Source organism: Ylistrum balloti, unplaced genomic scaffold (genome assembly GCF_031769215.1).
Source record: "Ylistrum balloti isolate Yb309-2 unplaced genomic scaffold, AGI_CSIRO_Ybal_v1 Utg369876, whole genome shotgun sequence".
Lineage (NCBI taxonomy): Eukaryota > Metazoa > Mollusca > Bivalvia > Pectinida > Pectinidae > Ylistrum > Ylistrum balloti.
The window spans coordinates 546,265-559,442 of record NW_026782016.1 but is presented as its reverse complement, the minus strand read 5'-3'; the positions used below and the strand labels follow the sequence as shown (position 1 = coordinate 559,442).

Here is a 13,178-nt window from a genome sequence, read left to right as displayed (position 1 = left end):
AGGAGCATTCCTGAGCCCCTTGATCAAACTTCTGGAAAAACATTTAACCTTCACACCTCCCAGTTTAGACAAGGAAGCATCTAACATCTCCAAGTTAGTCAGAGTCACAAGGCCCTAATGAAAAACATTTAACCTCAATTCCATCTCCCAACTCAGCAAAAGAGGAGTGTTTCCCTATCTAGCCATAATAAAACATTTAAAAGATTAAATTTGGTAAGAGAATGTTCCAGAAGCCCTCATCTAACACAGGGGAAACATTCAAATGTCCCCAATTTCCCTGTGGTGCTGTGGCATCATCTATAAATATAACATCTTTATCTTCCTTTGATGTGACATTTTTGTATAAATCAAAATAATGTGAATTTCATGGCATATTACCTTACTTAAAATGAATAAAAAAAATCCCATTTCTGTACCAAAGGTATTTCCCACTTGCAAACCTGTAAGATGTGTACATACAGGAAGCTTCAGTGAAAAATAACTCTGAAAATACAACCCATGGATCTTGATTAATGATGTAAGATAATATTCTGTTGGCTCCATTGTACAAAGTCAATATCAATCATAAAACAATAAGGTTTAACCAATAGTCAACAACAATGAGCGTTCAGTGTTAACTTTCTGTTGAAATTCTTTTCCAAAATTCCTGTTGGCATTTTAACAAATTGCAAACATCTTTCCTTCGATATTCTAAGAAATTCACATTCTAAGAAGATTCACATTATTGTTATGAAGGATAATTGTAAATCTTACCAAACACCATTACAAATAATGTATTACATGTGATAAGAAACAAAACAATTATCAAATGTAAGACACAAATCTCAACACTAGCATAACCCCTTTCCTAATTAATCTAAAATATCTGTTATTCTTAAAAACCAAACATTCAACAAATCAATGATAATTTACAGATAACATAAAACAATTTACATGGAGTACATAGTAAAATCTGCATATCACATATATACCATAAAAAATCATAATATCCAGTTGCCTATGTTTAAAGGCTGCAAGCAATACTAGAAAAAATGAAAGATATAGATGTAGATTAAGGAGATGAGGAAGAAGGAGAGAGTGTAACAGAACAAGCAAATATATATATAATGCTGAAAATATTAAAGTGATAAAAGTTACAATGGGTTGTTTAAATAAAGTAAGTTCTACTGCAATAAATGACATAGATATGGAGGAAATTTCATAAGGAGACCTTCCTCAAATATTTAGGTTACAGATGTATTCAATGGTTTGTTAAATATCTATTCAGTACCTTATATAGTATATATATATTCATAAGTATATCTGATGTATGGTTTAGTGGTGAAGGAAAAAAAAAAAGTAACATTGATTCACAGAATTAATTGGCTAAATGAAAATATTTGTCATGGAAAATAATATGGATCTATTTCAGCAAAAAAAATTTCAGAGCGAAAATTTACTTACCCTTAAAGTGGTGCTCATGCTATAACCACTTTTTTGATGTTGGTCATACTCCTAATTTAATGTTGACATTACTTCAGCACTAGCAATACCCTCAGTGAAATTCTTAAAAAAGAAAAAAAGGGGGAGGGAACTGCATTGAAGAAATGCATAGGATGTTGGAATAGTCACAAGAATAACATATAGAGCATGTGTACAGTCATTTTAACAATAAATCTAGGTCAAAATTTCATTGTCTGTATCAATAAAATCTGGCTTCATCTGATCAAGGACTTTGTCTTTTGTATACATTCTTTTCAAGGCTTCATTCTCTTTGTACAATGTCTTTTTCTTGTCCGAATCAGAGAGCTCTTCCAGTGAGTTGAACAATGGTGTTTTTTCTTGCAGACCTTCTGGGAGGTTGACGAGACTTCTGCGAGTTGACCGTCTCACTGGTGTTAATACAGCACACTGGGATCCTATTGAAGTATCACCAGTTGATTTTCTGCTTCTGTAAAGTAAAATGAATATTACAATATTGTACACATGGACAAATCAATGCATTCTGTTGTTTCCATACATGAAAAGTACCTAAGAAACATCTTTTTCTTATCACAACAAAGAAAGGTTGATATGGTTTGTGGTCAAGGCTTTTTAAAAATGATTGATTTCCCACCTTTAAATATAACCTCTTTAAGATATTCTATTCACGTCATCGATTACATTGTCTATATCCCCTGGTACTGATTAAAGTCTTCTGTAAAGCCTGTCGCCCTAATCTACCCTACACTTTTCCAGTGTACACTGTCATAGGGAGGCATTAAAAGCACTTCCATTCCTTTATTCTTTACAATCATTTGAGAGATCTGACATTTTGATTCTCAATGTCTAACCAAATAACTGTTAGCATTCCATCCTTTGTAAAGTGCTTATAAATAAAAAATTAAAATATGATTCCGTGACAAACCTTATTTTCTTATGTTATTACACCTAGTAACAAACAATCCAACTGACCTCTAGGTCATGCTCTGAAGAACTAGCATACAGAAAACAAAGTAAGCTGTTTTTTGCATTAAATTACTGGAGGTAGAATGTATCATTGCCAATGGAAATAAGCAACACTTACTGGAAGGTGTTACTGCCTGCAGTGTGGTAAATGTTCCTAAACTACTTACCTGAAGAAATTGTGAGTCCTTCACTCATTATTCCAATTTAAGTGAATCAGTGTCTCTTACAAACTCTAACATGACAGAATTCTACATCTGAATTGGCATGACAATTTAATAGACTCATTAACAAACTCATTACTCTACAATTTTTTCTTTTCATATTACATTGACAACCAACTTTCAGGTAAATCAGATTTGAAACAATGACCAAATTTTCCAGACCATACTGCTCAAACAGTCAGCAATATCTGAGAACAGAATGCTCATACCTCTTTGAGAATGGGGTAACCTGACGAACACAGTATTTGATAGATGTTGATTCAAAGATGTTTTCCTCCTGAATGCGTTTCTCGATTCCATTCTGGTGAGCTTTCCTCTCTCTCTCCTTGCTGATTTCTTTTATGATTTCTGTTAGTGCTGTGGCCAGTTCTTGTGCTGGCTGCAACAGATAGCGCATTACTTGCATAAAACATAGGACTAGACTTGTTACATAGTTTTGTTCATTACCAAAATTTTTAATAATTTATGGATACTTGAAAACAACTCTTTGAAATTGATTTTATTTGACTGAAAATTGTATATCAAAAATATTTCAGGATCAAGTGCAGCTTGGGACTACAGTTTAACCTCAATAGTCTGCCACCTTCCATCAAATTAGATTTTTGGTAGTACAAGATTTTGATTCCTGGAAAAATGTTTTGGGATCAGTTTGTGTCTATTACACATGTACTTGCCTGTAAAAAAAGCTTTTTATTCACACATTTTTAAACATTAATTAGAAAAAGGACAGCACATCTCTCACCATCGATTTATAAACTATCAAAAAGTCCAATAAATAACATTCCAGCTTCTAGATTCTGAACACCTTGTCCAATAGTCCAGACAATGACTGAAATTTACAATGCCATTTGTCTGTTTTATGAATAAAAACTTTTGATGAAATAATAATTGGTGCAATATGAAGACTTGAAAAAATTATTCTGTGATCAGAATCCTGATGTTCATATTGTAGCACCTTTCCAGAATTTTACCAGCTATGCTTTTATCTGCACATGCACATAAAGGTAACATCAGGAAATATGAAACAAGGGATTTTGCGGTCATGAAAAAGAAATTTTGACATTGACGATAGAAAGCCAGTGTCAATACATGCATACCATCAAAACTGTCATCCATTATTAACAACTCTTTTGTTAATGTGGGAAATAAACAACATTATGCTAAAAAATTACAGTAAAGTTGAACCTCCTCCCTAAGAAGAAATGCGAGACCCATTTTGGTACATTAAGCGCTTTAAGATGCTACTATCCATGAAGAACATTTGATTCTTCCATATCTAGAAGTTGAGAGGAAGATTTTTGAAATTCAAATCAATCTGTCCCCTTTTGGCCCTGTAAAACAGCTCCTCATGGTCAGCCAGGATCAATATGAGCATACCGTCAACTTCATCCTTTGCTCATAATTCTAACTAAGTTTGAAATAGTTCCAATAGAAATTAAACAAATTATATTCAAAAATATTTTTCCTGTATAGACTATAGTAAACTTTACTCCCTCCAACATGGAAATGTGACACTCTGGGGCCATGAAATTCACAATTTTGGTAAAGCACCTTTAGATGCTTCCATCCATGAAGAACATTTGATTCTCGCATATCTGAGTATTGAGAGGAATATTTTGGAATTTAAGTCAATTTGACCCCTTTTGGCCCTGGCCCTCAGGCCCCTATCTATGTAAGCTTTATACCTCCGCACATGTTAAATTAAGATAATAATGATGAATTCTCTATATGTACCTATTGTTAATTAAGGCCAAACATAAACCAAGAAATATTTGTGTTGTTACATCCTGTAATTTCCAGCACTACATTTTCACTCTATCATTTTGAACATGGAGAACATAAGCAGCAAATAAAAACTGACCAAACAGCTTACAACTTATCAATACAGTCAACATAATGTGTCAACAAAGGAGGAACAGAAATGAATATGCCCGCCTTTGTTTATCCAGCCTTTATCTAGCTTACCTGGGCTGCATTAATGACTGCCTCTTCAAACACCTTGAGAACGCTGTCTAAATCTGCGGTAGATCGTAACACCTGTGCCTTGCAAATGTAAAAGATGGCGGACTTTCTGGCCAGGGGAATGTTCATTTCAATGGAATCAAGCCACTTGAGGATGTCTGCATAGGGACAACCCTATTATAGAAAATTCATTAATTGTAATTTAATTAATCAAAGTGATCCTGGAAAAAAGGCAGTATTCAATTGTTTTAATTCCATGCTTTGTTGTGCCAAAAACAAATTTCAAAGTAAACAATATAAAGTAACATTTTGATGTATGATTAGATGATTCAACTCACTGCCTCAAAGAGGATGGTACATTCGTCCAGAATGGTACGAAGCTGTGAGAGACTGGGGTCCTCCTGTGTTTGACAATCGCCTGCTGTAGTCTCCTCCATCTCTTCATCAGCCACCAAATCAAACATCCCTGTTAGATTCACAGCCACAGTTGCTTCCTTTTCCATTGCCTTTTGCTGCAGCATACAAGTTTTTTGATATTCATGGGTAATTGCTGGACAATGAAATAGCATTTCTACTTCTTCTGAACAGCGTCAGATTTCGTTGGTCTTATTTCCAGGTATTTCAAATATTTTACCGTCACCCACATATAGCAAAAACGGTAAGACCTTTACCATATACTTTTATCTCTTTCCATGTAAATCACTTTAGGAAAAATACTTTTATCAAATATCAAAGCATTGTCAAATTTTAAAACTCAGTTCCCCACCACAGAGTTGGATATCTAATGTTATGAATTATGCTACAGATGATAACAACCAATGCAGTACTGCTGTCAGGATTTCTTTTCATTTTCAAATCAAAGTTATACTCAGACATATATATGATCAGCTGATCAAAGATATAAAAATGGTAAGGTCTATAATATGTAGAAGTAGCTGTATGCTGGCAAAATTTCTAAATCAGGAATAAACTCCAGGGCACCAAGATACCTTTATTAAAAAGGATGTTAACTCCTCTACTTTTTAATCACAATTAATGACAAGTAACTTTGATTTAATTTTGTTTAGTTAATGGTTTACTGACTAAAACTTTTGTAAAAAGGTCCATGGCTATCAGCTGAACGGATTTTCTCAGTTGTAATTGGTGTACTATAAAATTTTATTTTTGAAAAATCAAGATGTCCACGACTAAGGTATAAGGTTAATATACCTGTACTGTTAACTCCTCCACAGTAATGTTTCTCTTTGTTTTAGGGTCACTTTTCTTTCTAGCAGACATTTTGGCATCAAAACACATCAAATGCCGGAATTTGGAAGGTGTTTTCCCTTTAGCAACAAGCCAGTCATTAAGTTTGTTTCTGGAAAGAGAGTATTTTTTTAATTACAAAAGTTGTGAAAAATGATATTTAAAGTTATAAAACTTACATGTAAAACATGTTTTCTAAGAAACAAGATCAGTGTGATAGACAACTACCTCATTGACTCCTCCTTGCTTTGTTTGCTGGGAGTTTTTCTGAAGATAGCAGAGTCTGTCCTATGTTGAGGGGAGTAGAATCTCACAGTCCTTGCAGTATCTGGAGTCCTGCAAGGGAGATCTTGGACTGTGGTCTGACCTGTTTTATCACTGGATGGAGACATGGTCAATACTCCATCATGACAAGGGGCCTTGTTGCTTGATTCTGTGTCCCCATTATCACCAAAGCTCGCTATACAGGACTTTCTCTTGAGTATTCCAGGTCTTCTGAGGGGACTGCCTCGAGCCTGGACCTAACAATTGAAGAAAAAAATCATGACAACTAGGTAAAGCTGATTCATGAAAACATGCCAATTACATTTAGATTAATAAATTGTTTGCCGAGCTTAATTCCACTTAAACTTTCAGGCTCATCTTTAGGTGGGGTCTCCCTCTAATAACTGATTGCTACCTCACAGACGAACATACACAGCAATTATGTAAGGTGTCTTGCCCAAGGACACAACCACATTAGCACAAACCAGTCCAGTTCTCAGCTTCCGGAGAAACACACCAGAGGTAAGGGGCATTGAGCTACACACCTCAGATCTGCATCACCAGGGGTAGAGAGCATTGAGCCACACACCTAAGATCTGCATCACCAGGGGTAGAGAGCATTGAGCCACACACATCAGATATGCATCACCAGGGGTAGGGAGCATTGAGCCACACACCTCAGATATGCATCATCAGGGGTAGGGAGCATTGAGCTAAACACCTCAGTTATGCATCACCTGGGGTAGGGAGCATTGAGCCACACACCTCAGATCTGCATCACCAGGGGTAGAGAGCATTGAGCTACAAATCTCAGATCTGCATCACCAGGGGTCTTTACACACCTCAGCACCAGATCTTTAACAGCACCAGATGTTTCATAGGCCAACTGTCTAACTGACTGAGCTACCGACCCCTCATTTAACAAAAACTAGACATTCTTGATGCAACCCCCCAAATAAAAAACTTAACTAAAATGCAATATAATGGTACATGTGCATTGGGCATTATAGAGTTTCTCCACATATTTTCATATATACTTAGTTCAGTGACTGTTTGAATCAGAATTCTTTTTAGTAATGGACTTACACACTAAAGGTCATGCAACTTTTCTATCCTTTCTTGATTCATCGATCTCTTTAGCAAAGTCTGTACAAGCATCTGTGTCAATGAGAATTATCATGGGTGTGATATATATAAGTTAAAGAAAAGAAAAAAAAAAAACTGTCTTGTAGTTCCTTTTTACCTCAGAATGGCGTCGCTTGACCTCTGGTTTTTGGATTGTCCGGCCCCTGGTACTGGCTTGATATTTGTTGACAGCACCTTTTGATCCTGATGGTCTTGCTGCACCTTGTCCTGGCTTACCTAGTCCAGAGACTTTACCCACCATGCTGGTCCTAGAGCTGGATTCTTTTGGTTTAATTGTTGAACCCCTGGACAGCCTTTCCCACTTACTAATAGACCCTTCAGTACCTGGAGTTTTCTGAGAGGACAGACTGACTGCCTTTTGAACAGCGGTCAGTTTGGATGCTGTGTCTTGCCGTCTTGTGTGAGACTGTTGAATTGGAAGTGGCCCACTTGGTTTTATGTGCTTTTTACATGAACCTGATAAACCTGGAATATTCTTCCTTGAAAGGGAAACATACACAAATTCATAAATGACTTGGTCCAGTATTCATTCCAGTAGTTATCTATAAGATTAAATAACTATAAGAAAAAAAAATATATTTTTTTCAATGCATTTGTATCTATTCTTCAGCTATATCTAAGCAATCATAGGAAAATTCAACGCTATTGGATTCAGTTTGGCATTATACTGCAGCAGAATCTCTCAGATCCAGTTTCACACAAATACTGTTACTACTCTCAGTATATACTGGTGCTGCTTTTATACAACTGTAGAGACAGAACCCATATAAAACTTCATTACTCCTACCCAGCTCAGAGACTAAGTGCCAGCAATCAATACATAACAAATATTAATTTCTTTATCAAAGAGTCAATGAGCAGAAATAAAACCATGACAGAATCTTTGCTTTTTTTAGTCTATCATCACAATGTAACAAAGTGCAATGATCAAATGGTATGTCCACAACGACTGCTTTAAGCATTCAGACACCGCAATATGCACAACCTCTTTTTAGTCCAATACAAAATGTGTTGAAGTAAGGTGTGTCCTGAAATATGTATGCTTACAGCAACTCAAGTAAATGTATTTGAGTCTGATTACCTGTTGTCTTTGTTCTTCTCTAGAATCCTTTTTTGTTTTTCCTCTTTCCATCTTTTAAGTCTTTCTCTAAAAAAAACAAGACACATGCAATCAAAATAACCATGTCAAAGAAAATAATAATAAAAAATACTGTAATTTGTATTGGAACAGTAAGATACCCCCCCCCCCACTCCACAAAAAAAAAAAAATAAATAAATGGAATAATTATTCTACTTTAAAGCAATATTTCTTGCATTTTGTTGATAAGGGTTGAAATAGATTTAACTCCCTAGAAAAACAGATATACACTTGATATCATTATTCATAGCATTGAAAGAAATATTTGTTAAAACTCTTAAAAGTTCTAGTCCGAGGTTTCCATACTCCTGAATAAAAGATGCTTTTGTTTTGTTATAATAGGCACATCATGAAAAGTTAGTCATACTAGACTACTTCCACCGAACCTTAAATTGTCTAACACTGAAATCACCAAATATGAATATCAGTGAACATGGTTTTCAAATCTAAAATCACATAAAAGCAAAAAAAATCAGTATTTGTAACTTCATTGAACTCAATACAAACACATATATACTGAATAGGTATAACACCAAGATATTACATGGTTTTTTTTATTTTTAACATTTGTTTTACAGATTATGATTGCCATACCAACTCCAACTGAAATGTCACGACCACCTCCCCGAATCAAAGTAAACTTATCCAACATACTGGTACCAAAGTACATTGTAATCAGAAATTAAATTTGAAAAAAGAAATACTGTAGCTAGGGTTAACTCCTGAATGTTACATACAACATAGGTGTGGGTTCTCGTTCTGTTTCTGTATCACCCTTATTAGCAGTAGACAGAGGTTTCTTTGCAGAAGGTTGAGACACAACAGGTTTCCTGGTCCTACTGCCTGTAGAAGTAGTGTCTTTTGGCTTAGAATTGAGAATTGGAGTGGCTCTGTTTTCCTTTGACTTCTTAAATGGTACTTTGGCAGTTGTGACTGGACATGATTTTCTTTTCTGCCCACTGAAAACATAAGTATAAATACAAGCTTTCCATTATTTCAACAGATTTCAAAGTTTCCTACATAAAAGTCTAGTATGCATAATAAAGAGACATAACTCTTTATTAACAATACTTTCAAAAGCACAAAACGACACTATTGAAAATGAAAATGTGCATAGATTGGTGATTGTCAGAGATAAAAACAGCACTTAGACCTTGATCTTGTTAATAGTAATGTACTAAGTGTATACAGTACCCATTGTTTGATGATTTTCCCCTTTCCTGAAGTGGTTCTAATTGCAATTGTTGCTCCTGCTTCGCTTTCTTGAATTTTGTGAATTTGTCCATGTAGTCTTCTGCAAGAGATAATTGTTTATAAATACAACATATGAAAAATGCGTTTCATAAATTATAAATCTGTAGAAAACAACATAAGTACACGCATGGTATACAATATGGTCTGTCATTAAATGGATTCCTTTTGTGTGGAACAACAGGAATGTGTTTCTCTGATGACTCCATCCCCTGTTTTGTTATCCCAATTTATGATGGCCAACAAAATCCCTTGGAGTTACATGTCATGATGTGTTCACACTCAAAACTAGAGAATTGCTTACTCAAGGTAAATCACAATAAATTTAATGATTTCGTTTCTGGTAAGTTAACTGACTTTGTGAAGAACAAGATTTGCTTGTTTGCTCAAGATTCCTTGCAAATACATAAACATGGTTTGTAGCAGCTAGTATGTTACTTAATGAACATCAGACTTCAGTTTTATGTCACTCTACGGCAAAGTATATTCCCTATGGACACAATCACACACATTATGGCACAGAACCTTATAGCTGTGACTACTTCTAGTTATTGTTACTCCCACACACCAGAAGATTTCTTCATGAAAAAGCAAGTTTAAGAGATTTGGGGAAAAAATTACCTTTATTTTTTTTCAAATCCTTTTTTTAGTAAAGAAATTTTAGTTACAATGCCGGCGTTTATAATTGAATTACTGATGTGACAGCTGAAAATGAAAAATATTTTTCTTGATTTAATCCCCTTGGTTATTACATGAACTTATAAATTATTAATACAAGTCTAGTGGTAATTATAATTATTAACTCGTCTGATGAAAGGCCTGTTAGATAAATAGATAAGATTTGAGAATTATGAAGAAAAGCTAAGGGATTAGGTCTACCATATATATGTAGATCTACAATGTAAATTTTGAGTATGCAGTAATGACAGCTGTAGCCAAATGTAGCATTCCATGTGGTACATATTCGAAAATGAGGAAAGATATACATAGCAGAAAAAGGGAAATTATGACACTGACCTGCGTAAAGGGAGTATCGTCGCCCTATTGAAGCTTCATGGTTACCACGGACTTATATACACATTGATATTGGCATGGACGTATAATACAGTATTATACGTTCCTGATATTGGTCAGTGTATATATACGTCTGAAGATGCTCAAGATGTTGAAAATAATAATAAAAAAATAAAAACAAAATAAAAAATAACGGTATATTCTATAATAACGATGTGTATGAAGCTAAGTAACAATTCCAGATAGTGTTCCTTTTGTAGATAAATTCAAATCATTCACCATCAAACTTCATTTTCGCTTCTTTTTCCCTTAACCATGCATGGTATTGGCCACTGCATACACAAAAGGCGTGTGGGCGGGGTTTGTTTCGTGTGGCAAAAGAAATATTAGCGTAAAATCACCAATATGAGTCTCTAGATTTCTAATGTTCAATCCATTCGTACCAATGAAATATTTTATGACAGCAAAATTATCTCAACCGCAGCAGATTTGAGTTGACCATATTTGTAAACAAAACAAACTAAACCAACGACTCTACATGACTCGCGCTGTTATCGAATTTGACGGTGGTAACACGACTTAAACCCGTGTTAAATATGGAGCCAAATACATCTGCTATATACCCGATTGTCATTTGTGAATCAAACCTTGTTTATTCTTGGATCCTGGAGTTTGATTTCCCCGATTTTCAATACATGCATCAGCCATCTTGTCCACTTTCCGTTGCATTCCGTATTTGGCGCTGTTTGTTAAATTCTCGATGTTGATTGGTTCGGTATTTTCATATAAGGGAAATAACTCTTATATGATTCCTATTCATGGTTACCAACCAGTTAACAATATGCAAACCAATCTAATCCACCCAGTCAAAAAAAAAAAAAATTGAAAAAAAATTCTTTTGTATTCATTAAAAGTACATTTGAATTTAGAAAATAATATTATTTATTTTGATTAAAGAAATGTATTGCATTAAAAATAATTGGGATGAAAGAAATTTGGATTAACACGAACGTCATTTGGGTTAAAAAGTGGACTCAATATATGATATCAACCATAGACACTCATCAATAGTGAATATTCTTTCCAAATATATTTTTATAAGTGGATATTAACTGCAGATCCAAAGAATATAGTATTTAAAAGAAAGATACCGATAAAACGCGAAATCAATTCACGCCAACAAGGGGCCAAACAGTTAAAATTAGCTAATTATATACTTTTTTCATATATTTTTTTTGCTTGTTTAACTTTTAATGCTAGCATAGTTCTAAATATTTGAGAATTCTATATTTAAACATATTTTATTGCCAAGAAACCAAGCAGGTTATTACAACATTATTTTAGCCCTCGCCACAAATTGTAACAAACGAATATAAAAACAAAAACAAGAAATTGGAAACACGAAATTTGTTTCCAACAAGTTTCGTTTCGTTCTCCTTATTTCTAGAGGTAAAATCTACCTTTACTATTATTTCAAAATAGATCAAAATCTAAAGAAGCTTTTGGTGAACAAAGGATGAACATAATAAAGTATTCCTACGTTAAGGTCTACGGGAAGGTTACTTTTTCCACAAAGAAGGACATTACTGCCCTATTTTAGTATGAATTATATTTAATTGTCTCTCTCTAAAATCAAAATTTACAGGTGGCTGGTACTGATTAGAAAACATGTTGTGTTTAAAGTTATTTAAAGATGGTGATGTTCTAACTGAAATGTCCAGTTCATTTCAAACACGAAGAGTCGAAGGGAGAAATGATGAGTTTGTACTGGAAAGTCTATAGATAGGAATTAAAAAATCGAATCCGTAATGGGTATCGGGTAGGATAAAATTCAGAAAAATCTGAAGTTAACTTGTTTTTCATTTATACAAAAGACAGAGTTTACGCCGTTTCCTCCTTTCAGAAAGTGGTTCTAATCAAGTTGCAACATACAACGATTCACTGCCTTTGAAAGACGGAAGTCATGTGATTTTCTAATAAGTTGATTCGTATGCATACAGTACAGCCATCCCATACTTAAATTAAAATGTCTAGACGATAGTTAGTGTTGAATATCTATGTTTGGATGTAAATATCCATCAAATGGTTTTGAATGACCACATATTTGGAATATGTTTCTCTTTCCTCTTTCCATATCCCACATATTTTCTATATATTTCCCTTCTAGTGCCCCTAAAGATCGCGGGCACTGGCGTATGGCCGTCATCTATTCTTTATGCGGTCAACCCGTTTTAGACTCTTATAACTGTAGAGACAGCAGATATAGATACTTCAGAACTGCTGATGCTCATGTTTCATTTGAAAACCTTGTCAATGTTCATCATAAAGCGCAATAAAATCAACAGATTCGATCTTATTTTGAAAAAGTGAAATCTTGTTGGGCCGACGAAACCGATTCAAAAGCAAAAGCGAGCCCAGCCAATCAATGCAAGGAACGAACGATCAAGTCGCCGACTGCAGACCGAGTTGATTTCTAGCTTATCAACTGCTTTCCTCATTTGGTATTTATT

General features: G+C 34.6%; 1 protein-coding gene across 1 annotated transcript; it reads right to left on the bottom strand.

The window, feature by feature from the left end:
* Nucleotides 1–1,335: 1,335 nt before the first annotated feature.
* Nucleotides 1,336–13,166, bottom strand: LOC132546202 (cytoskeleton-associated protein 2-like). Its single transcript, XM_060209912.1, has 12 exons — nucleotides 13,109–13,166; nucleotides 11,316–11,468; nucleotides 9,596–9,697; nucleotides 9,141–9,363; nucleotides 8,347–8,412; nucleotides 7,363–7,744; nucleotides 6,084–6,376; nucleotides 5,820–5,967; nucleotides 4,949–5,122; nucleotides 4,614–4,784; nucleotides 2,858–3,027; nucleotides 1,336–1,930 (listed from the first exon to the last, which is right to left on the bottom strand). Exons 1-12 carry the CDS (start codon nucleotides 13,164–13,166, stop codon nucleotides 1,657–1,659), a joined length of 2,214 nt encoding a protein of 737 aa, XP_060065895.1. The 3' UTR covers nucleotides 1,336–1,656.
* Between the last annotated feature and the right edge of the window lie 12 nt (nucleotides 13,167–13,178).

Bases quoted from the DNA above. Each gene is read 5' to 3' on its own strand.
- LOC132546202 (XM_060209912.1), bottom strand. From the start codon at position 13,166: ATGAGGAAAGCAGTTGATAAGCTAGAAATCAACTCGGTCTGCAGTCGG. The intron at 5,123-5,819 runs GTATATTAACCT...TGTATGCTGCAG, and splicing joins TGGAGGAGTTAACAGTACAG to CAAAAGGCAATGGAAAAGGA. The intron at 1,931-2,857 runs GTATGAGCATTC...TTTACTTTACAG, and splicing joins GTTACCCCATTCTCAAAGAG to AAGCAGAAAATCAACTGGTG.